The following is a 24,849-nucleotide window of genomic DNA, read 5'->3' on the forward strand; positions in this document are numbered from 1 at the left end:
AGAATTATGTACATAAATGCAATGCTATTAGTGGAATGAAGCAAGAGCCTCATAAATTTGGGAAGGGTTAAAGTAAAGCACATTCTGATTTGTGTTATCGTATTCTATAGTTAACCGTTGCTGACAGTTAGAAACGGGTGGTCAACCACCAACTACCAAATTAAAACCCCCTTTAATAATCTCTTGTTATTGTTATTTAGCTCCCTTCATTTTCCACTTTCACCATTAATTAACTCTAGTAATTATTTTATCATCACACACCAATCAACCCTTCACGGCGAGGGCAGCCACCTTCTTTCAAGGTTGCCTCCGCCGTCGACCACCACTACCCACACATTCATCTATCCGTACACACTCATCAATTCTTCTTCTTCGACGTATAAACAAACGACCCTTTTGCCTAATATATAGAGAGAGATAGATATATAGATACATTGTTCATGCGTCAATAGGTGTAAATAAATATACATTGAATCGGTGAGGTATAAATGGGAGAAGTGGAGCAGCGAGTGGGGTTTCAGGAGGTAGAAACGAAGTTGCAGCAGCATGTTGCGTTTGCAGGAGAGGCGTTGAAGAAGAGGAAGCGTTTTTTGTCGAAGCAGTTATCGATGGTTGAGATGCCGCGAGAAATAGCGTGGGAGAGAAAGAGGAAGCAAGAGGGGAGGACGAGGACGAGGAGGAACAGTTTTCACCACTGCGATGACGTCACCGACGATGACCTTCACGAGCTTAAAGGCTGCATAGAATTAGGGTTCGGTTTCAAGGAGGAAGACGGCCAGACATTGTGCGACACATTGCCTGCTCTAGACCTCTACTTCGCCGTCAACCGCCAGCTTTCACCGGTCTCCACCCCTCACAGCCGTGCCGCCTCTTCCTTTGGCAGCCTCATCAACGCTCCACCACAGCCATCACTTGATGATTCTTGGAAGATTTGTAGCCCAGGTCAGTTTTTCATTTTCTTTCAAATTTTACTTTATTGGAGATCCCAAATCGACTAAGATTAAGAGATTTCATAGTATATAAAGGGTGCAAACCTCATTCTATGAGTTCAATTCTTAATATGGTATCAGAGTCATTTAAAAAACATATCCTATGGAATGTTTGTTGGACGTATCAGGTCATCCGCTATCGCACCGTTATCGGACCATCCATAATATATTATCTCACGTTCGAGCGTGTGTTGAAATTTCACATCGACTAGAGATGATGAGATTTCATAATATATAAGAGGGTGCAAAACTCACCTCATGTACTCACCTCATGTTTATAGATTAAATTAGGCTTAAAGTCCACTTCTTAATACACTTCATAATAATACATGTTCTCTTTACAAAAGTGTGCATGTATGTCAAATGACTAATTCACAATATTTAAATAGGTGAAAACATCTTATCGATTTTGTAAATGGACAATGATATATGAACAATCTCAATTTTTTATACAACCACATTACAACTCTCAATACTATTATTTTAATATTTTTTTATATCATTTAATTACAAATTTACCATTTACTATATATATTTATTTCTAAACCTATCACATTGTCAACCTATCATTTTTCTTTATAAAGTTGTTTTAAGTTTAAAATGTAGTTTTAAGTTTTAAGATGATATTACAGTCATCTATAGAATAAAAAGTGGATATATAATATTTGTTTGAATTTTTTATTCACATATTATATTTGCGGCATGATGAATGGTTAAAAGTTATGGTTGTTGATGAGAAGTGGTATGCAGGAGACGACCCTGAACATGTAAAGACGAAGTTGAGGCATTGGGCTCAGGCTGTAGCTTGTTCTGTAATGCAGTCTCATTGAAGAGTGGAAGAAAATGATGTCTTGTACAGAGAAAGATATGTTCTATAGATATGCACAAAGAAAGAGAGCAAGAAGGCAATAAACAGAATCTGAAATCTGAATAAAGTTGACAAGTATCGTTCTATTTTGGTTTCTGCACAGTTGGAAGAAAAGGAAAAAACAAAACAAAACTGTGCTGCTTTCTGTGGGGTTTTTTTGGGAGCTAAACATACTCACACAATGCTTGGCTCAAATTGGTTGGTCTAAATCAAATACCCCTTTTTTTACGTTTTTATACATATGTTTTCATATGTGGAAATGTCTCTCCGAGGTCCATTCACTTGTACAATTTTGAGCCACTGGTAAATACTACATCGTATGTTACAAATGAAATGTATTTGCATCTAAGATTCGTGTTTCATTCGAATGTTTCAGTGAATGTCACAAAATACCATACAATTATTCTTCTAATTTTACTCTACGCATGCAACAACTTTTGAAACATGAGCTAGCTATTACAACATAAAACTCAATTTAGTGTTGAGAAATTTCACCAAATTATAGCACGAGAGAAAAATATTTTTTTATTAAAATTGATTAATTTTAAAGTTACACTATGTCACATATATTTTCACGTCAAAATAACAATTTTTTTATTTGTTAGAAGAGTGTCAATGTAGCATAGACACTAACACGGATATTGATACGATACGGACACGGATACGATACAGAAATACGTATAATTTCTAAAATGTAGGACACGAGGATACCGATCTATATATTGCATAATTAGGAATTATATAAATTGACAACAAAGGTTTATGTACACAAGTATGTTGCAGATATTTTTTTGGAACAAAAATATGTTTTTTATTACTGGTTTAAAAAGATTTGTTTCTTATTTTTATAATCATAATAAAAATTCATGCAATAAGTTTGAGTTTTAAAAAATTAATGTATTTTTCTTTTTTAAAATTGTGTTAAAATCGTGCTAGAATTGTCAAAAATTCAACAAATATTTTTTGAATTAAACACTTCACGGATACGTATCATACGAGTTTTGGTATCCGATTTAAGAGAAATGTCTGAGCTTCATAGGTGTCAACAAAACCTTTTTCTACAAATGAAAATTCTCTTAAACGTGTATTTGGGAGAATATTGCTAAAACTAAATTTTAATAATGCAACAAAATTAAAAATTAAAGCAAAATATTTATACATACATATATGATATAATTGCGTCAATTAATCGTTTAAGCTTTCTCACAATACGATCATTTACTATATTTTAAATAAATATATTATCTAAGTAACAATTAATTTTTAATTTACATAAGTTTTATAAATTTTATTTATTTTGGTTATTCATATGTTTTAAAAATTTATTTAGTAGTATAAATATAAAAAAATACTAAACTTAATGTAAGTTACATTCGTTTAACTCTACAATAAAATAGAGCCTAATTTTATAAATAAAAAGTAATTAATTATTATATTAACTAAATTATATATTATTTAATAAATTATAAAATTATTAGTATTTAAAGTAATTTTTATTACCAATAAAAATTTATAAACTAGTTTCTAAAGACTAAAATATTTAGTTATTATATTGACTAAATTAGAAACTATTTAATACATTAAAAAAATTATTGGTATGTAATATAGATTTTATAATTAATAAAAATTTAGAAATTATAAACTTTTATTAATAATATAAACCAATTTAGATACTAATAATTTTTTAGTTTTTAAAATAATATCTAATTTAGTTAATATAATGACTAATTTTATTTTTCTTTAATTGTTATTTAATAATTTTTTTATAGTAATTATCTATCAATATTTTAACTATCAATTTTAAAATTTAAAATAATTGGTAGCTAACTAGATATCACTTTACAAATTAGTTTATAAATTTTTGTTAATAATGAAAAGTACTTTATATACTAATATTTTTTTAGTTTATAAAATAATATCTAATTTAGTTAATATAATAATTAATTATTATTATTTTCTAAATAATAATTTTATTATAGTGTAATAAGAGGTCACTTTGCCATTTCAAATAGTTAATTTATTTGGAAGAGTTTTGTTTTTTACCAACCATGTTATTATAGTAGAGATAAACATTTGTAACACACCATTACTCAAATAAAATAGATTTTTTAAAATAAAATAAAATAGAAATAGAAATTAACTTTATAATGAAGTGTCCTTTGCATCTCATTCATTGATCATGTGAAATCTTAACAAATTAGAAAGTAACATTACTATTAAGAGATCTTGGATCCCGATTTACGTGAGGAACAACTTAATCAACACAATCAAAATTTGATAAAAGTTAGCCATCTTAGATTGAAGTTAAATACTATTAATGAATACACAAAAGTATATAATTAATTACAGGTATTTAAATTTTATAATATTTACTTTTAAACTCCTCCTTCTTTATTTTCTTTGATTATTGTTTTATTGTTCTTATTCAACCTAGAAAATAACAAAATTATAACTCATTCAAAATAAAGTTATGTTGCCGCTATGTCAAAATAGGGTAATACAATCAACAATGGAGTACATAAATATTCCTAGTTTATGTTAAGAATAATTTTTAATATCCCAATTAATATAATATTTTTTAATGCTGTAGGTTTTTTATACTTTCTTTATCAGTATAATCATAATTAAGGTTGCTAATATGTCAAATATAAACCTAAAAGACTTTTACTTCCTGACTCCCATTTTTGAATCTGCACCCCACAAATTTCAAAATTACAATTTTACTCTTCTTTAAAATGATTTTCAGATTATCCGTTTTTTTCCAAAACACAGTTTCTAAAATTTATGGAACACATTTCCAAACATATTTTTTGAAACAAGATAAGATTTTTAGAATAAATTTTTTGGAATATATGAAATATATTTTGAAACAAACTTTTCAAAACAGGATTTATGGAACAATTTTTTTTAAACATATATAATATCTTCCAAAATGTGTTTTCCAAACATAATTTTTTGGAACAAAATTGTTTTGTTCTTATGCAGTATTTTCCTTCTCTTCTTTTTCTTCTGCAACGGTGATGGTGTAAAGGTGGGGATGATAATAAACCCTACGAGAAAATAATGAAATAAAAATTAATTTTAAAAAGTAAAAAATAATTAATTATTATATAAATTAAGTTGAATATTATTTTATAAATTTAGGGTTTAAAATGTATTTTTGGGTTAAAAATATCTTTCAAAATTTTGTATTATAAATCCTAGAGTTTAGAATTTTAAAATTCAGAAGAAAAAAAAGATATGTGTCAATAAAAAAGACGAAGAAAAAAATAAACTTGTCATTTCACATCTTCTATGAATGTACAGAAAGAAAGCACGGAGGTGCAAGAAGAAATCGTCTTCAACTTTTGATTAATTAGATCTTAAGTTATTTTTCTTCTTCCATTTTTGTAGTTTGACATGTTATAATGATGCTTCTTATAAGATCTCTTTGCTGTTTCTTTCTTAGGTTAGCTCGATGGAAGTTAAGGCTCATTCCTGCTAAATTCTCCTTTTAAAGACCTTTCTTGATTTTCCTGAATATATCATTTTTTTTATAAAAATGAACCACAAAAAACTATATTGATACAAAATTATATGATTCAAGAGTGAATTAAAGGAGATTTGGATAATAAGATCCTAACTCTTCCATTTGTGTAAAATGTCATTGAGAAAGTTGTTGTGAACAAACTTCAGCAATTAGATTTTTTTTCTTCTCCACCTCAATACTTCCTTCTTATTATTCTTAATGAAGTTATATTCTAAATTATAGAATTTGAAAAATATTTTTTGAATTTTCCTATATCTTCAAATTCTACAATTCATAATCTATAATTTAAAATATATTATTTGTCTAAAATAAATCTAATTTCTACGAAATAACTTTTTTAACAGAAAACTATTCGCTATTACAGTCTTTAGAAATATTTATTTTTTGGTCATAAGTATTTAAAAAAAAATATTTTAACAAACGTGTTAGTAAATTATTTTACTTTTACAATATATATTTTTGGTTCATAAATTATCCTTTCCATCGAGTATTATTTCTAGTCTTCTATATAATACTAAAAACAAATTTAGTTACACATTTGTGAGTTCCAAAACATTTATTTGGGCTGTAATTTCTGACAAAGAGAAGAAACATTGGTGTGTGGATACGAGGAGAAGCAATGTTAAAGCATTAAGCGAATTATGAGTGAGTTAGTAAATGGAAAATCAAAGTGTTGGTAAAACAATAACATGGAATGCTAAATATAGCTTAGAGTCATGGTATGTTTCAAATTCAAGCCACACGCTCATTCGATAACGATTCTTGCTCCCCACCTCCCATGCACAAGTATGAAAAGGAAGAAAAAAATGTCACCAAGTCGTCATAAGACAAGAAAGAGAGAAATCAGTAAACTTCATCTTCTTCTCCTCCTCCTCCTCCTCCTCCTCCTCCAACCTCTTGCCTGGTTTGGCACCTCCAACCAGGTGAGTCTTTGGTTGCTCGAATCTCCAAGGATGGTATGCAGAATGCGTTAATTTGACTGGATAGAATTTCCCATCATCTTAGCACAAAGAAAACCAGAAGCCAAGTTCTTCCTTTTGGCGCAGGAAAATATTATCCATCTTGTGGAGTAAGTTATACGTACCTTTGTAATCTAATAACCTACCTTTTTCCTGTACTGCCAAACGTGTTATCCTCTGGATTTTCTTTTTCTTTACCCTTCTTCAGGGATGAGTTTCCGTTCAAAAGGTCCCTTGTTTCTTGTTTGTGTCCTTGTTTTGTTGAATGACATTCATGGTGCATGGAATGAGGAGCCAGGGTCTTTGATCTTGGGTTGTGGATTGGATGGAGGTGCCGAAGATGGTGATACAAGAAAATGGAGTCCTGATAAAAAGTTTTTGGGGACAGAAGGTGGTTCGATCACATCCAAAGCCTCTTACCAAGACCCTTCTCTTACGTCTGAGATTCCATACATGTCAGCGCGTATTTTCACATCTGAGTCAACATACACATTCCCCGTTAAACCTGACAAGCGTTATTGGCTCAGGCTCCACTTTTACCCCTCTCTTTATGGCAGTTTCGATCCCTCTGACGCATATTTCTCCGTGGCTGCAAATGGGGTTACCCTCCTCACCAATTTCAGCGCCTCAGTCACTTGTGAGGCTCTATCACAAGCTTATATTGACAGAGAGTATTCCCTTGCTCCTTTGAATTCAGATACCTTGACTCTCACTTTCAAACCTTCTGATAAATACAAGGGTGCATTCGCTTTTGTTAATGGCATTCAGCTTATCCAAATGCCCGATTTGTTTGATTCTGCAACATTGATAGGGTATGATGGCCAAACCATAGATCTGACAACCTCGAATTTGCAAACCATGTTTAGACTAAATGTTGGGGGGCAGTTCATATCTCCAGTCCAAGACTCTGGACTTACAAGGATGTGGTATGATGACACACCTTACCTTTATGGGTCAGCCAGTGGTGTGACCAACAAAGCTGAGAAGAATGTCACATTCGACTATCAGGGAATGGCAGAGTATATTGCTCCTCTTGATGTCTACTCCACATCTAGATCAATGGGGGGAGATAAAAATATCAACATGGGCTACAATCTCACTTGGAGCTTCCGTGTTGATACCAATTTCATGTATCTTGTAAGGTTACATTTCTGTGAATACTACTACTCCAAGATCAATGAGATTGTCTTCAAAATCTTTGTCAACAACCAAACGGCACAAGAGCAAGCCGATGTGATTGGGTGGTCAGGAGGCATAGGAGTGCCAACTTATAAGGACTACGTGATATATGTCGAAGATGGAAAGACTAATGACTTGCTCTGGCTTGCACTTCACCCCGACCCTGACACAAAGCCTGAGTTCTACGATGCCATACTCAATGGAGTGGAGATATTCAAGCTCAATGAGACAGACTTATCTGCTCCCAATCCTCTGCTTTCAGACATGCTCCTCAAAGAGCACCGGGAAGAGGAAGCTGGTGTTTTCACCCACAAATATATCCATCATTCTGTTATCGGTGGAGCTGCTGGAGGTGCTGCTGGTTTTGCTTTTATGGCTGTACTATGTGTTGCTGTGTACAACAAGAAGAAGAAAGAACCAGGGTCAGAGTCTCAAACTGGCTGGCTTCCCGTCTATTCGAACTCAAACTCTACCAAATCCAGCAAGTCTGGAAAGAGCAGTGCCAACTTATCCGCCATGTCTCAGGGTCTTTGCCGCTATTTCTCCTTGCAAGAGATAAAGCAAGCAACCAAGAGTTTTGATGAGTCCAACGTAATTGGGGTTGGCGGATTTGGGAAGGTTTACAAGGGTGTCATTGATAATGGAGTGAAGGTGGCAATCAAGAGGTCCAACCCACAGTCAGAACAAGGAGTTAATGAATTCCAAACGGAAATTGAGATGCTTTCCAAGCTGAGACACAAGCATTTGGTGTCCTTGATTGGTTTCTGCGAGGAAAATGATGAGATGTGCCTGGTTTATGACTACATGTCTCTTGGCACCATGAGGGAGCATCTTTACAAGGGTAACAAATCTATCTCTACTCTATCATGGAAGCAAAGGTTGGAGATTTGCATTGGAGCTGCAAAAGGGCTTCACTACCTTCACACTGGGGCAAAGTACACCATCATTCATAGAGATGTCAAAACAACAAACATTCTCTTGGATGAAAACTGGAATGCCAAGGTTTCAGATTTTGGCTTGTCAAAAACTGGTCCAAATATGAACAATGATGGTCATGTTAGCACTGTAGTGAAGGGTAGTTTTGGCTACTTGGATCCTGAATACTTCAGGAGGCAACAGTTGACCGAAAAATCTGATGTTTACTCATTTGGGGTTGTTCTGTTTGAAGCACTGTGTGCCAGGCCTGTTCTCAATCCTCACCTTCCAAAAGATCAGGTTAGTCTTGCTGAATGGGCATTGATTTGCAAGAAAAAAGGAACTCTAGAGGACATGATTGACCCTTGTCTCAAGGGAAAAATCAATCAAGAAAGCTTGAAGAAGTTTGTAGACTCGGCTGAGAAGTGTTTGTCTGATCATGGTGCTGATCGTCCCTCCATGAATGATCTATTGTGGAATCTTGAATTTGCTCTCAATCTGCAAGAAAATATTAATGGTCCGGGTGGTTCAACTCATTCTGCTCCTACTAAAGAAAGTGAGTTAGAAGATATAAGCCTGGGAGAAAACGACGTAGCACGCCACTACAAAAACTTGGGCCTCGGAAGTGATGTTGACATTAGCAACGATTCGACAGAGAATCAGCATGAAATCTTCTCACAACTTGTCAATCCGCAAGGACGATGAAAAGCCGCATGATCCGGGTATTCATATGTTTGCTTTGCTATAGAGGAAACAATTTCGAGCATTCATGGAATTCAAGCAAACCAAACCGGCTATTTTGAAGTATTCGTGGGGATTCTTATTTCTACTCTTTCCTCCCCGTATATTTATCAACATTAATTAATTTATACCCTGTCTGTCAGTTTGTATGGACAAGCACTCAAATTCCTTGTTGCCTGTCATATATAATTGAGACTCTGATTCTTTACTTGCATTGTACAAAACCACACCTATCCTTTTCTAGCCTTTTATTACTATTTTGTTTTTTTGTGTCAAGTTCGACTTGATTAATAGTGCGTGAGAAAATCCTGTGCAAAATATAGAAAGAGATGTTTGGTAGAAATGTAAACTGTACTGTTCTTAATTTGAAGGCAAAAGTTGCATTCAATACAGTTCCAACTATTCAAATTCTGGTTTTCTTAAACCTGCATTTAAAAAGAAAAAAATATGTCACCGATATGAGAAAAGGGATTTACAATCATTCAGGGACAATTTTATTCATGAAAATAATATTTTCAGCATCTCTTTCTTCAGAAGAGATGCATAAATTACAGTTCTGTGTCGTTTCATATCATCATGTGGCTGTTGAGGAGATCAGGACCCTCTTCCTCCAAAGGAGAGATCAAATTTCCAAGCTTATCTTCCAGTGAGAACTGGCATGCTATCGGGGGTATTCCTATGCATGGATATATGAAATGAATTTTCTGTTACCAGAAGAGAGACCCTCATGAGCACAGTGGACTACTTGGTAAGTTCGTATGCTTGGCCTTCATTCATCTTTTCTTCTGACCCCAAACCAGGGAATTGTCCAATATCATGACCTTCCAGTGGTTGAAATTCATTATTTAAACCAACAGCAAACTCTTCAGAGTTGGTTCCGGGGCTTTGGAAATAGTCTGCAATCTGCGTAAAAAGGGTCCAATCCAATTTCGAATGAAATAAAAAAAAAACTAAGCACTTCACTGTAGAGTAAAATTGAATTAACATTAAAAAATGTGCAGGAAAATGACAATAATTGACTTGTCAAAGTGAAGGTGGTATATACCTGGTTCGCTAGAGCAATTCCACTTAAGACAGCTGCCTCTATATTAGAACCTAGCAGCCAATCACCACATATCCCAGCCCTTCCAAACGGATCAAAGATGCAAGGAACTCCAGGTGTGTTAGTTGGAAGAGCTGCACCCCTGCAAATCTCAGAATAACATAATTTTCAATGAATTAATTTTACATGCAATTTTCAAAGAGCAACCGATATGATATTTTAGATACTTGGAGATTATTAAATATTATATCCCACCTAGTTTCTCGAGGATTGAGCCGTGGCTTAGAACAAGGAAGAGTGAGAATTTAAAAAAAAATAATACGAAGACAAACACATTAAATTAAGTTTATATAAGAATTACTTTAAAATAAATCATTTTTTAGCAATCACTTTAACAATTTTATTGTCAAGCAACTGTATCAGATATTAACATCACGGTCAAATGTTCATAATTTTCTGTACCCCTTCCCAAATGGCAGGCTCTGCCCTAATAAAAATAGGCATTAATATTACATCCTCATCCTCCAGAACAAGAATATCCCTTATCATTCACGGCCCTTTCTTTTAACTTGATCACGTAAGCTGATTCAAGTAAACTGCTAATTCTTTCCACTTTATAACCCATCTTTTTTCTTCTACTGTTCCCTTTTTCTTCTTATTAACCCAATTACTTCATGCATAAACGACACATGCAAAATGCACATCTTAAAAATCCTAGTGACCAACCTCCTAATTTGGCCAAGACTATGACATTTCAAACTAACCAACACAATACTTCCAAGATACGATCATTACCATAGTTGAAGCCTGGTATACGAAGGTTCTGGAAGGGACCCTTTTGATAATCCAAGGGCAGATTCAACACCCTCTAGCATTCCAGCCTTTACCCTTGCCACTGTAGCAGAAGGGATGTTTTCCTGAAAATACAGGTTGGTGCAAAGCCCTAATTAATGCAGGCTATACTTATTCATAAAGATATCCCAGTGAATGCATGACAACAAAATGGATGTAAATAATCAAATCCCTTTCAACTTTCAAGTGTAATTTTAGGTAGGAAGATAATGAACGATATACATCTTTAATATTCCTCCGCCATCCCCCATCCTCAAAACAAATAAACAATACTGAACGTAAGCTAAAGCCAATCTAAAACTTGTAATCCTAATTCTTGGTATGTGATTTTGAAATTTCCACCACCTACCTGTGGAACCTTATTCTGTTTTCCATAAGCAGCAGTGCTCAGAAAGGTCCAACAGTGAGGACCACCACTCTGGGAAATCAGTAGTTTCTTTGTATTATTTGCCATCCATGACACTGAATCAACTCCTCTCACAAAAGCTCCTTCAAAAGGAACTTCTGTGCTACTTGAAAAAGGGAGAGGGTCCTCAAAAGCAGCTAGAAGGGCCCATATTGAACTCAACTCCAACCTCTTAACACATAATTAGGCAATACAACAGAAACAAGAAGCATGAGGTGCATAAAAAAGCGCCTTAACAGTAAATGAAGCTGAAAAGTGAACTGGTCTATCAAATCAAATGAACTGAATGGGCATATCATGGACCAACCTTCATTTGTTTTGCAATTAATGGTAATCCTGATGTCATAAGCAAGCGATTGGCACATTTTCCTTTGACAAACATAGTTACAATGAGCAGAGAAAAACTGTACGAAGTTTCAGTTAATTATACAATTTTAGAAAAGCAATAACCAAATTAAGTCCATACTAAAATCAGTTAAGCAAGGAAGCATAGCTAAGAAAAATTTATGGTCAGCATAGAAATATCAAGTTACCATTGTGAGCAATAACAATGGCATCGAACTTGCCACAAGGCTTGCCATTTTCACTCAAGTGCCAGATCCCATTGAACGGCTCCAATTTACTAATCCAGCATGGCCTCACCACATTAACCAAGCGAGTCTGCACAATTCACAGCAGGTGGTAACAGAAGCAAAAAACTGGAATAAGAATAACTAACTTAGGCCTTCTTTAGATAAATAAGTACGTCGGCAGAAAAAAGATAGAATGCAAAATGAAGTAAAGTCTATTTAGATGAACTTCATACATAAATTTCTTTAAAAAATCTCACTACTCTAAAAATCGACATTAACTTGTGAAAAAAACATGTCTAACTTCTGTTTCCTATTTTCTGTTCTTAGAAGTGTTTAGTGGCAAGTTTATCTAAAAAAAGTTTTAATTTTTTCTGCATGTTAAAACTTCTTTTAAATTAACTTATGAAAACTCTGATCAAACTAATGAAAATAATAACTTGCATGAGATAATTTTAACTTTTAAGAAAAACCTAACTAATTTTAACTTCATATTTTCTTCTCTTGTTTAAAGTTTTAATCTATGATATATAAGGAGTAATGCAATGAACCTGAGACAGTATAGAATCAGCAAGGAAGCGCATTCCATTGGTGGCTACGTATCTCCGAGGAGAGGGTACAAACGGAACAAATCCACCACCATTATGAAGCTCTCCGACGGTACCATGCCACTCGCGCACCAAGCCCCTCTCCATCCAACCGTCGACGAGTTCAGCAAAGCGAGAATCATTCACGGTAAAGAATTGAGCCGCATGATCGAATTTTAACGGATTAGGATCGACGACTCTGGTTCCCAATCTTCCTCCAAGACCGTGAATACCCTAAAACAAAGTTCTTTAGCTTTGGCCTAACCAATGGTGAAGTGAATTAGGATTAAGGGGAGAAGAGACTGACAGTATCGAACACGGTGGAGCGAACGCCGCGTGCCTCGAGGAAAAGCGCGCAGATAAGGCCGGAGATGCCACCGCCGATGATGCCAACGAGGGGGTCGTCGGAGAGAGGAGTGGTGAAAGTGACTTGTTCTTGACTGAAGGATTTCTTCAGAACAGACCTTCTAGAAGTTCCGTACGACGATTTCCTGCGGGTTTTGGAGGAAGGACGTTTTTGCCCTTCCATGGCCACCGTGCTACCGCTGCAACCACACACACGTGTGGAGGGCCGCCACGGGGTAAGGGGTAGTACATTCAAGCTCTTCACTGCACTCATCATGCAAACCATGCTTCCAAGGACCTAACCTAACACCAAGCCTCCGTGCATTTTGGATAACGTTTAAATTTGAAAAAAAAAATCACTCATTTTTATTTTGAAATATTCAAATATATATCATTCTCTTCTTGCGTTAACTTAACGTGTTTTCATCTTTCTTCCATTCCGAAACACAGTCACCCATCTATGGCAACAATCCTAATCATCCATAATTTTGACCCAAAAACAAAATCATGAGAGTTTCTCCTTAAATATTATTTATTTTGTTCATTTTCATTTCGAATGAGAATTTTACTAAGTGTTGTAAATTTCTTGTGAAGAGGTAGATCAGTTTGTGTGCACTTATTTTTAAAATGATCAAATCGCATAAATATACAATGCTATTTTAACAAGTATCTCGGGATCAAGATGTGTGTATTCTCCTGTTACTACCAATACCATAGTCAAAAATCCAAAAAGACTCTTAAGAAACAGGATTTAGCAGTGATAAGTAAATTTATAAGATCCTACAAAAAAGGAATATATTTCATAAAAATTCCCTTACCAAGTCTGGTGCAATCTGAGGAATATGAAATTTCTTACAGACATCTTACATCAATAACTATTTATATATGAAACAATGTGTGGCGATATAACTTACAAAACATATACACTTAAAAGTAAAAAAACAAAGCACATAAAAATGTCAGTCCCGATGAAAAGAAAATTAGGCCATCTTTTCTGCAGAGTATCATCCCATATGGTGTGACAAAGGAAAATGAAGGCTATTTTCCTCTCAGCTGGAGGTCAGTAAAATCTTGGGAAGCTCATGATTGGACCGATATGTCCGCATTTGTCTTTTCTGTGATTTTAGAAGAAGCTGTTTCTTTATCCAGTTTTGGTCGTTCTTTGGTTTTGGTAGTGCCGTTGCTCTTCCGTCCAGTGACGTGGTCCTTAGTTTTGTGAGTGACATAATGTTTCGTGTTATTGTCGATACTGCGCCGTCCTTGAGTACAAACGTGTGCAGATACATTGGCATCATCACCACAGCTCTTTCTCCTGGAGAGTTTTGGTGATTTGGGGCGGGTCAGTGGGAGCTGCCATCAAAGGAAAGGGAATGAGAAGTTTTTCTATCTGCTAGCCATTAGCAAAATTTGGAAACATAAAATGACATGATCATGACAAGCAAGTGCTGTGAGGAATTTCATAAACAGTACCTAGCCATAGGTGTATCTTACTGTCAAATTAGCATTACTATTGCATTATTCCTTTGGTCTATTCATGCAAATTCCAAAATTCTTAAAAGGCAATTCATATTCATCCTGAAACTTGAAAAAGACAGGGAAAAGAAAAGTGTACCTTCTTGAGTTCAGTCTTGGGGGGTGGCCCTTCATAGTAGAAGCTTGGTACTGGTTTTGCCTTAATGACCAGGTTCTTTCTCAACTGTTTAATGGCAGCATCATCCTCTTCCTGTACAGGTTATTATTAGATAAACAGCAAAGTTATTTAACCAACTCAAAACACAGTTATACGAGTACATGAACTTGAAACTAGGCTAGGATTTGGCTGAAGTGATCCGATGTTATCAGCATAAGGTTAGACAAAGAAAAGCAAAAGGTTTAAAAGATCAATACCTTTTTCCTTGCCTCGTACTGGCATTTTTCTTCTTCAAGAGCTCGATGCTTCTCCTCTAACTTCATATAAAACTGGAAAGATAAATCAAAGTGGAGATAAGAACTAAAATAGCCAACCAGGAATACAAACAACTACAGAATATACATCTGAAATAGATGTTCAGTAAAACAATACCTCTCTCCGTTTCTCTGCACGGTCCGAGCATCTAAAATTAGGGGCTGAACCAACAGTTACCTTACATTTGGAAGTGCGTGCAGATGCAGCGCTACTAGTTATGGTTAAAGAAAAAATAAAAATAAGTGTTGTATTATATTTAAATATAGGTAAACGTAGCTCTATTTGGGGGTTCCAAATTAGGATTTACTAAAATTTCATAAAGGATCTGTTTGATATTTAGTAGTACTCAGTATGTAAGATTCTAATTTTCTTTTTCAATATACATAAAAAATGATTTGTTCAGAATTAACAATCAAAATGTTATTGAGGATACGAGGAAGTAACAGAACAATTATCTTCATCATCGAGGTGCTTCTTATCATCATAATGCAAGGAGGACTTCCTTGGCGAAAAAGGTGAGTTTGGCTGAAAAGGAAAATGGAAGAGATCTGGCACATCAGTAATCTCATTAAACACACTCAACATTATATCACACATAAATAGCAATAAATGCAATAGCAAAGCATCCCTGCAAGACCTATAGGCACGCAGGTTAAGGATTTAAGGTTGATTCCTTCATAGAATTTCTAGCAAATGAGTAAAATGCCCAAACAAAATATTTCTTACTGGTTTTGGTAGCCAGTCTTACCAAGTCATAGGTTCAAGAACTTTTAAGAAATTCAATATGAATTGAAGTTGGTAGTATTTATTAGTTATGGATGAGTTTCCCAGCAACATTTTTTATACGACAACTGCATTTAAAATTGACCCAGTGCAACCCATCAAGTGTAATCTCTCAATTCTTTCTTCAGCAGTTAGCAGGTATGTGTCAGTCTAATTATTTAAATCATGGCTGATGAACTATCTAAATTGTGTTTTATAAGGAGTCTCACAGCATAACTACGTATTTAAATGTGTCAGTCTCACAGCAGGGGAGACAATTTTTTGTTCACAATACAACACGCAAATAAACATGCATTAAAAACATAAAACAGAACCTAGTTCTGCTACTCTCTAAAACTTACACTTCATCATTTCCTCCTGTTAGTGGAAACAGTCCAACATAATCATGCACAATTAGGACCATTTCATATACTACTTAGCACTCACATATAAGAATTCCAGCCACTCAAGCTTCAAATTTCAAAATAAGATGAAACAGTACCTGTGAATTCTTAGAGGAATTAGGGGAATGAATATTATTAGCTTTAGGAGACATGTTCAGTCCAGTTGCAGCAGCTTCGGTATTGGCAGCCAGTGCATGGGTGACATGCTTTTCAGTTACCTGATCAGATGGTTGCGGGGTAGAGGGGCTTGGAAGCTCTTTCTCCACAACAGGTGAACTTAATTCTTTATTGTCATCCATCTTCTGTATTTCAGACTTCTCACTTTTCTTCTCTTCTGGCAAGACAACATTTAATTTTGTGCTTTTGCCACTTGAAACATCTTTCCTATCGTGATGTTTCTCAAAAGAATTAGCTTCCGTAGATTCCTTTATATCATGATCCATTGCTTGAACCATTGCCGCAATTTTGGGAGAAACACGCATTCTATCACTTAAACTACCATTTGAAGTTGCTATGACACCGTTTGGCTTCTTGTCCATAATCTGTAAGCCAGTAACTTCCCTTCCCATTATGCTGCATGGTATAAGATGAAGCGTAAGTAACAAAACAATTTGAACAGGTGGCTGAGATATTGACAAAGAACATACATGCCTTTGACAAGCAAAAGAAGAAATTTAATTGTCTACGAGAACAATAATATATTAAGATTGGTTAATAAACATTCTGAAACAACAGGAGCAGATCTCTTCTATTGGCCTAAAACATGGTAGACATTACTGGGTGCAAAAGCAAACATATGAAGAAAAGAACATGAGGCATGGAAGAGAAGCATCTCTACATATGCCAAATCTCAAGGGTCAAGAAGAACTATATGTCTACTTTTTTCCATCCTATAACAAATCAATTGTTTTTCAAGGGGGTGTACTTATTTCAGGAGTAAGTCTTGGATATACAGAGAGCATACTAGGAGATGGTGTGAGAGATGCTAATCTCGATCATTCCATCCTGATTAAATATCTTAACTCAACATGCAATACCAAATGATCAAGATTAGCTCTTGGCACCTCTCGCTCTCATGTTCTTACTTAGTATACACCCCATATGCGCGACCACACCCACGCACACCTATACCTGAATATCTACAGTGCCAGAACTAGTTACCTAATATTTGCCACACCAAAGCTAGAAAGATGGCAATGGAAAAAGAAAGAAAGAAAGATACAAACATAAAACTACAAAACAACAGATCTAAAAAAGCAAAAAGGGAACAGAGATATTTCAACTGGAAAACAAAAAGGTAAAAATACATAGGATGGAGGTAAGGATATGAAATAAATTCCAATATAAAAAAAAAAGTAAATTAAATTTTAGCTATTGACTTTCTGAATATTCAGTACAGAAAATTCAAGAGGAAGCACAATTCGCTAGAATACAGGTAAAATGGTGATTTATTCCAGGTAAGCTTGAAAAGACACAGGAGACCCTGAAAGCATCTTGTGGCCCAAGCTAGCTGAGGCCAATATGGAATTAATCTCGAGCACAGCAAAAAGAAAAGATGCAGAAAACTACCTTGCTTTAAAGTAAAATTGCTTTTCTAGCAGAATCACTTCGTATGAGAACACTATTTATTATGCAAATTGGTCATTTTAACAACTACTCTAAAACCTTTAAATTTTATTTTTTATTGTGAAAAAAAAAGACGACTTGTTTTGACCTGTAACAGTAGAAAAGCGGCAGCAGGGGAATTTGAAGGCAGGATTCCGGGAATAACACGCATGCAAATTTGAACGGAGCCCAGATAAATCAAAAACGCAATTACAATATACAAAGTGGTCCAAGGAAGAAAAATATGCACAGAAACTACTTAAATGGAAATAGAAAAAGAAATAACAAGAAAGTCCATTGAGAAAAAAGGTTTTTGCTTTCGATTAACAAACAAAAACAGGAAAAGAACATAAGATAAGCATGAAAATAACAGCAAAATAGATCTCCGAAATGGGAAAAAAAGTTGAAAGGCACATTGCAGAGGTAAAGAGAAGGTGTGAAAGAAATAAAAACCAGAATCTGGTGGCCGTTGCAGTTGCGTTCCGATCTGACAAGATCTCGAGACTCAAGGTCCCTTTTCTTTTGTGTCTCCTCTTCTTCTTTCTCTTCTTTGTTTTGTCCTCTGTGGGTTGCTACCTGCGAAATCCAAAATTTATGTTTGATTATTCCTCCTTTTCTTTAGGGAGGTGTTTTCTTTTTCGATTATTAGTGTTCCTTCCTTGGTTATATATAGCCACTGCATTCTCGTGTGTGTGTGTTTTTTTTTTTGTTTTATAATTTAATTTGCATTTATTATTTTTTCACCGTTTGGGACGGTGTTAAAATGACAGTGAGATTTGAAGAGCGTGACGTTGGAGTCAAATGGAAAACAACCCTCCTCACCCATTTTTCAATCCAATCCATAATAAGATGCAGAAAACGAGAGACACACAAAGGACAACACTGGACACGTGTAGGGTCCTGTGTGGTGGGATCTCCCAACCTCTATGACCCCATAAATATCACATTACTCATTATTAAGGACTATCCCACCAAACTAAGTACCTCATCAATTTCATGTGTCAATAGCAAGAATATATATATTATATTTCTCTTAATATATTTAGGGTTTAAAAAATAAATTTGTGACAAAATAGCGCAAACATTGACCGGGACACTGATACGAACACGAATACAAAGATATGTATAATATTTAAAATGTAGGACACAGAGACACAAATCTATATATTATATAATTATGAGTTATATAGATTGATAATAAAGATTTATGTAAACAAGTATGTTCCAGATTCATAAAAATGTTTTTCATGACTGGTTCATAAGGATTTTTTTCTTATTTTTATAATTATAATAAAAATTTATACAAAAAGTTTGATTTTTTAGAAAATTAATGTATTTTTTCTTTTTAAAATTGTGTTAAAACCATACTAGAATTGTCAGAAATTCAACAAATACTTTTTGAATTTGACACTTCACTGATACGGTGTCCTACAATTGTCATACGAGTGTCAGTATCTGATATGAGTATCCGGTACCGATACCAGTTAAGAGAAGTGTCTGAGCTTCATAGATATCAAATAAGATAATTTCTTAAATAGAGTAAATAAGATAATATCTTAAATAGAGTGATTAATAATAAACTTATATTTCCAACAATGATAATGTTTTGTAGCTTTCTATTTTATTCAATGAATTTATTTTCATTTCATAGTTTTTAATGACTCTAACTATAAGTGTCCTTTGTAAAATCAAAACATATATTATAGGCTTCTATAGTTGTACCGTGTATCAAATTTCACAAATCTTATTCATAAGTAACCAAATTCAATAAAGGTTTCATGGAGGTATTTATGAGAAGAGAGAAATACTTGATATTAGTGTGAAAGTTGAAATAGAAGGTGGTAGAGAAAATAATCAATTGTGAAGAATTCACTGTACTTGCTTATATAAATTAACTCACCAAATTATCTACCATGGGGAAAGTTGAAATAGAAGGTGGTGAAGAATTTAATCAATTATGGACTACCCTCTGAACTAGTTTTAATTCAAATTGCGTGGAGAATTAGATAACATTAATGCATGCAAAAATTTGTATACCTGCTACGGTGGCTAAAACATATACTGTGGTAGAAATGGGGAATTTTTTTTAAAAAATATTAATGACACCAACCTTTACATTAAAATTACAATAATCATTTATTACAAATATAAAAATTATAAAAAAAAAAGTTTGTTATTAGGAGTGATCAAAGCATATTTTAATTTTTTTTTATCAACAATAAAAAGTAAAAAGTTAATAAATGTGAATCACTTTAGAGATGGTTTAACCTTTATAAAAAAAAACTCAAGTCAACTCATCTAACTGGACTTTGAGATCCAACCTAAAAGAACAAAACTTTGAAAAAAAAACATTAACCAATCATCTTCATAAAGACTAGAGAGTCAAGACACCAGTCAAAAAATAAGAGTTCAAATTTATTGAGATTTATTCTGTTCGAACCCATTTAGTCAAAATCATTATAACTTTTAATAATATAAAAAAGTTTATTAAAAAATTAATCAGTTTATTGTTAGTAATTAATTTAAAAATACAATTTGACTATCAGAAAACCTTTTATAAATACATTCAACACTCTAATGCAAGCATACCAATAATGAAACGAGTTTCAGATTGTGAAGATTTTGAAGCCGAAAACATTTTTCTATTTTTATACATCAACAAAGTTAATCTAGTATATACTGAATTTAGTTTTTGGTGATATTAATTGAGTAATTTAAGAAGAGAGAAAAGTGGAGTAAAATAAATCCTTAATCTTAACGTTTTTTTAATGTGACCTACTTGTTTTGGCAATTACTCAAATGTTGAATTTTCCAAATTCTCGACTTTAGAAATTGGAAAAGCCTTTTTGCAAAGTCAGAAAGATTGCACGGTTGATGTAGAAAAGTTAGCACAAACATTTAATTACGTATCCTCTCTAACACGCCGTCTCAGTACAATAATAGTACAATAAAGTCATTCAATTATTTTATCATTAACATCTCTACATGCTTCCAATGAAAAAGAAGATAGATTCCTTTTGGTTTAGTTTTTGTAATCAACACACAAACCCTTTGTTCTTTCATTCTTCACGTCTCCTTAAAAATTATAAACCCAATTAATGTATTCATTTAAGCACATCATGCTGCTTTCATCATTGTAATTTAGATATATTAAAGTCCAAAATAACACAGTCAAAGTCGTACATACAAAATTGGCCATGTTTCCCTTTGCTTAATTTATCATGAAATGGGACCTCTTTGTCCCTATAATTTATAGGCCCAGGTACAAACTTCATTGTGTTTAGTGACTTTACCACATTAATTTCCCTTCATTTTTTCCTTTTTTCGTCAACAAAGAATGGTGTATCAACCTATTTATGGATTATATACATGGTGGTAATTAGGAGTGCACGTGTGGAGTGACTACATGAAGAAATGTGTTCAAATAATAGTATCCTTTGTTTAATTATCAACATTTTAAAAATGTCATTTTCAATCCAAGTTAATTCTATTAGATTGAAATATTTAAAATTAAAGTTGTGAGTGTTCATTCATATATATATTATTATTATGAAACACTACTCTTAAATGGTGTGTCGGTGTTCGATACTCGTATCACGTATTCATGAAGTGTTCAATTTAAAAAGTATTTGTTAGGTTTCTGACAATTATAGTACGGTTCTAACACAATTTTAAAAAAGAAAAATACATTAGTTTTTTATAAATTCAAACTTTATTGTATAAATTGTTATTATGGTTATAAAAATAAGAAAATCGGTATAAATATATTTTATGAATTTTAACGAAACAACTCGAGAGAAGAGTAAGCGTATTTTTTAAAAAAAATTAAGATTTTTATCTTTTCTTCCTATATCTTTAGAATTTTTCTTACTTAATTTAATTATTACTATTGTTGAAATTTCATGGTATCGTAATGAAACAATTTTATTTATTTATTTTACAAGAAATGAACATACATTAAAAGGTTTACAATATTTTAACCAGTTAAATTAGATTTTATTAATAATAACTTATCATTTTTATATCCGAAATAGTACATTCATGCAATTAAATGTTTGAAATCTGTTAACTAATGTTTCTTTTGCATCATTTTTGTCTTTGCAGATTAGATAGATGTCCTTGTGAGGTTATCAGCTTTTGCTCAGAGTTCAAGATGTCTGGAACTGGAGTAGAAAAACTTTCTTCTCAACCTCTTTAAGAGGAGAATTAATTTTGGAATAGTAAGGAAAGAAAGAGATTTTAAATATGGAATCTGTCTTGGATCATGGACTGTATAATTTTGTAGTGTTTTGTTTTAGAAATGATTGAAGTGATAAGTAATACAGATTATGTAATGCTACAGTAGGTGAAAACATGAGAAACATGAGTTTCTTGGAAGGTGGTGATGTTTTGGATTGAAAAGTGGATGATGTGTTAGAATTTGAGAAAATGAATATAAGATTTGAGACATTGTGCAAAATGAGAATATGTTATGGTGAAAAATTATTGAAGTGTATTAGTGATGTATGGATCGTGAAGGATTTGATAGATATATAAATTTAAAAAATTATGAAATAATTTAATATAAAAGAATTTAGAAATATATATTAAAATTAAAATAGATTTAAATTAAATATTAATAAAAATACATATCAATAATTAAAATTAAAATAATATTTTATTTATTATTTTTGATTGTTTATCTTATTATAATATAAAAATATTAATAATTAATAAAAAATATTAAATATATTTTTTATATACCTATAAAAAATAATGTATAATTATTATTTTTTTTTTAAATTTCTTCATGAATGCGAAGAAAGTTTTTAAGTGATGAAACTACATAATTTTTTGTGCTTTTTAATATTTTGTTTTTTCTTTTTAAATTATTTTTCAATTTTGCATATTCACGCCTTGATACAAACACACAATTATATAAAAAAATGATAACATTTATAGGATATTTTTTTATAAGATTTGTATAAACTAGTTTGAATATCCTAATATTTATTTTATTTTTCATTGCTCATAAAAAATAATAACTTAAAAAAAAGTTGACGATTAATCTCACTTCTCTTTTTACCAAGTTTCTGTCCTTGACTTTTGCTTAATTATTTCAAATAAAATTTCGTTAGACTATTTCTCTATATCCATTTTGTACATGCTGTTTTATATATATATTTACAGATACCACAGTTAAGTGTCAAATACTAAATAATTGCGATAAGAATAATCACATCTCGTTAAAAGATAAACCTAACATAACATAACAAAATTATTCCGTCAAATAATCACATTAATAATTTAGTCTTTTAATAAAAAAAAAACATAAATGCTAAAAATATTACATCAACTCGCACATTGAACACAACTTACCATACTAATTTAACTATATATATAACAAAATCAAATTAATTATTGAATTCAACTTTAGTTTGTCAGAACAACCTGATTAAATGTACAAACTTAAGATCGATTAATACACTTAAAAAATTATTAAATAATAATTAAATTTTAAAACTAAAAAATTAGTTATTATAATAACTAAGTTAGATATTATTAATATATAAAATAATTTCTATTATTAATAATAATTATAAATTAATATTTAATATTAACTATCAAAAATTTAATTAATAATTACTTTAAATTATAAAAATGAAAAGGCATATTTTGAAGCCCTATTTCACAATAGCACAAATCTTATCTAGTTCACACCCTTGCTTTCAGAGTTCACTTTCATCTCTTATAGGTGTGCACCGACTACACAGTATGACGCAATCTTTGGTCCCCATAAATTCATAGGTCAATTTCTTCTCACCATATGTTTGAACTTTTTTTTGTTCTGTGGGGTGCACGTATAAACATAATTCTATATAAACTATATGCAATGAATCGTAATCAAGACAAGACATAGAAGGTTAACTAATAAAATGACAAGTCATATGTGCCAGGAAAATGATAAATTTTGCAAAAGCCAAACCTACAAAAGATGAACCCTAACTTTCAATACTCTTTTTCACTCATTGTCAACTTTCATCAACTTGGATCCTTTCATCTTTTTCCATCACTAACCTCAAATGCACTTATTTATATATGTTTATTAAAAAATAATTTTTAAGTTAAATTCAACTTTATAAATATATTATCAAATGTTATAATCTCTAGTCAATAATGTGAAATCTCCAACACACCTGTTTCGCATCGATACTACCAACTCGTGCATGAGATTGTATATTCATGGATGATTCGATAGCGGGGATGACCTGATAAACTCAACAAACTTTCGTTACGATACACTCTAAATGACTTTCATACCATATTAAGAAGTGAATTTGAAACCTAAAACTGATTAATGAGATGATTTATACCTATTTATATGTTATAAAATGTATTTATTTCTAATTAATTTGAAATCTTTAATAAAGTTTAAAAAAAGCAATGCCTACATTAAAATAACAAATCATTGTATAATTGCCAATCAATCACAAAGATATTGGAATTTTCTCAAAAAACAACACCTATGGGATCGCCAAATCTTTCTTTCCATAACAAATCAATTACATATTGTCACAATTGAGAGTTCCTACCACACATAATCTAGATAGATTGCCATAAATTATCATCATTTTGTTGCGGAAGATTCCACACTTCCATCAACAATTAAGCGTGGCTAATCTTATCCATGCCCAACACTCTTTTTTCTTCTTCCGTCATTTTGTGTTGAACTTTCCATTTGGGTTTGCGGGTGTGAATGCTCCACTTCATAAAGGAACAAAAAAAATGAGTGATAAATGAAAAAAAGGTGTATGCTCATGAGGAAGAAAGGAAAAGGACTTGCAATAATGAAAAGGGCTTTACGGGTTTATTTGGATTAAGAAAGAAAAAGACTAATAATCGAAAAAAGGCTTAATGGGTTTATCATATTCTGTTTGGCTCCACGGAATGGAATAGGAATAGGAATAAAAGTATCCCACGCGGGAAAACACATTCCACTTTGGCCTTTATTATGTATTTGGGTTCAATATTGGGACCTTCTTTATCATTCCTTCCCTTTCATTGCAATTTCTAGAACAAGGATTTCCAAAAAGTAACACAAATTTGTAACACGTGCAACTTTTCTCCACCAATGATTCATATTAGACAGTTTCAAAGGTGATGTTTTTTTTT

General features: G+C 32.6%; 4 protein-coding genes across 11 annotated transcripts; 2 read left to right on the plus strand and 2 right to left on the minus strand.

Annotated features, from left to right (window-relative positions):
- Window positions 1-224: 224 nt before the first annotated feature.
- On the plus strand, window positions 225-2,206 carry LOC137833110 (uncharacterized). Its single transcript, XM_068641482.1, has 2 exons — window positions 225-942; window positions 1,740-2,206. The coding sequence occupies exons 1-2, from the start codon at window positions 489-491 to the stop codon at window positions 1,817-1,819; spliced, it is 534 nt and encodes a 177-aa protein (XP_068497583.1). The 5' UTR covers window positions 225-488; the 3' UTR covers window positions 1,820-2,206.
- A 3,831-nt stretch (window positions 2,207-6,037) lies between these two features.
- On the plus strand, window positions 6,038-9,388 carry LOC137831795 (receptor-like protein kinase ANXUR1). Its single transcript, XM_068639606.1, has one exon. It carries the CDS (start codon window positions 6,556-6,558, stop codon window positions 9,142-9,144), a length of 2,589 nt encoding a protein of 862 aa, XP_068495707.1. The 5' UTR covers window positions 6,038-6,555; the 3' UTR covers window positions 9,145-9,388.
- Window positions 9,389-9,512: 124 nt separating this feature from the next.
- Window positions 9,513-13,478, minus strand: LOC137831796 (uncharacterized). Its single transcript, XM_068639607.1, has 8 exons — window positions 12,944-13,478; window positions 12,601-12,870; window positions 12,014-12,140; window positions 11,788-11,849; window positions 11,424-11,651; window positions 11,018-11,139; window positions 10,226-10,364; window positions 9,513-10,083 (listed from the first exon to the last, which is right to left on the minus strand). The coding sequence occupies exons 1-8, from the start codon at window positions 13,265-13,267 to the stop codon at window positions 9,922-9,924; spliced, it is 1,434 nt and encodes a 477-aa protein (XP_068495708.1). The 5' UTR covers window positions 13,268-13,478; the 3' UTR covers window positions 9,513-9,921.
- Window positions 13,479-13,750: 272 nt separating this feature from the next.
- Window positions 13,751-18,522, minus strand: LOC137831797 (protein WVD2-like 1). 8 transcript variants are annotated; one of them, XM_068639611.1, is made up of 7 exons: window positions 18,151-18,522; window positions 16,191-16,665; window positions 15,360-15,451; window positions 15,044-15,134; window positions 14,869-14,940; window positions 14,594-14,704; window positions 13,751-14,331 (listed from the first exon to the last, which is right to left on the minus strand). In XM_068639611.1, exons 2-7 carry the CDS (start codon window positions 16,659-16,661, stop codon window positions 14,062-14,064), a joined length of 1,107 nt encoding a protein of 368 aa, XP_068495712.1. In that variant the 5' UTR covers window positions 16,662-16,665; window positions 18,151-18,522; the 3' UTR covers window positions 13,751-14,061. The 8 variants fall into 8 exon arrangements, with proteins under 8 accessions (XP_068495712.1, XP_068495709.1, XP_068495716.1 ...); XM_068639608.1 differs by having other exon boundaries at window positions 15,044-15,137; XM_068639615.1 differs by lacking the exon at window positions 18,151-18,522 and adding an exon at window positions 17,662-17,813.
- Between the last annotated feature and the right edge of the window lie 6,327 nt (window positions 18,523-24,849).

Source organism: Phaseolus vulgaris, chromosome 6, assembly GCF_000499845.2.
Source record: "Phaseolus vulgaris cultivar G19833 chromosome 6, P. vulgaris v2.0, whole genome shotgun sequence".
Lineage (NCBI taxonomy): Eukaryota > Viridiplantae > Streptophyta > Magnoliopsida > Fabales > Fabaceae > Phaseolus > Phaseolus vulgaris.

Excerpts from the sequence above, each read along its gene's own strand:
- LOC137833110 (XM_068641482.1), top strand. The coding sequence starts at position 489 with ATGGGAGAAGTGGAGCAGCGAGTGGGGTTTCAGGAGGTAGAAACGAAG. Across the intron at positions 943-1,739 it reads TTGGAAGATTTGTAGCCCAG|GAGACGACCCTGAACATGTA; the intron begins GTCAGTTTTTCA and ends AGTGGTATGCAG.
- LOC137831795 (XM_068639606.1), top strand. The coding sequence starts at position 6,556 with ATGAGTTTCCGTTCAAAAGGTCCCTTGTTTCTTGTTTGTGTCCTTGTT.
- LOC137831796 (XM_068639607.1), bottom strand. The coding sequence starts at position 13,267 with ATGGTTTGCATGATGAGTGCAGTGAAGAGCTTGAATGTACTACCCCTT. Across the intron at positions 11,140-11,423 it reads AACAGAATAAGGTTCCACAG|GAAAACATCCCTTCTGCTAC; the intron begins GTAGGTGGTGGA and ends CTGTATTTTCAG. Across the intron at positions 10,365-11,017 it reads TATACCAGGCTTCAACTATG|GGGTGCAGCTCTTCCAACTA; the intron begins GTAATGATCGTA and ends TGAGATTTGCAG.
- LOC137831797 (XM_068639608.1), bottom strand. The coding sequence starts at position 16,661 with ATGGGAAGGGAAGTTACTGGCTTACAGATTATGGACAAGAAGCCAAAC. Across the intron at positions 15,452-16,190 it reads ATTCCTCTAAGAATTCACAG|CCAAACTCACCTTTTTCGCC; the intron begins GTACTGTTTCAT and ends TTTCCTTTTCAG. Across the intron at positions 14,332-14,593 it reads CCAAGACTGAACTCAAGAAG|CTCCCACTGACCCGCCCCAA; the intron begins GTACACTTTTCT and ends CTTTGATGGCAG.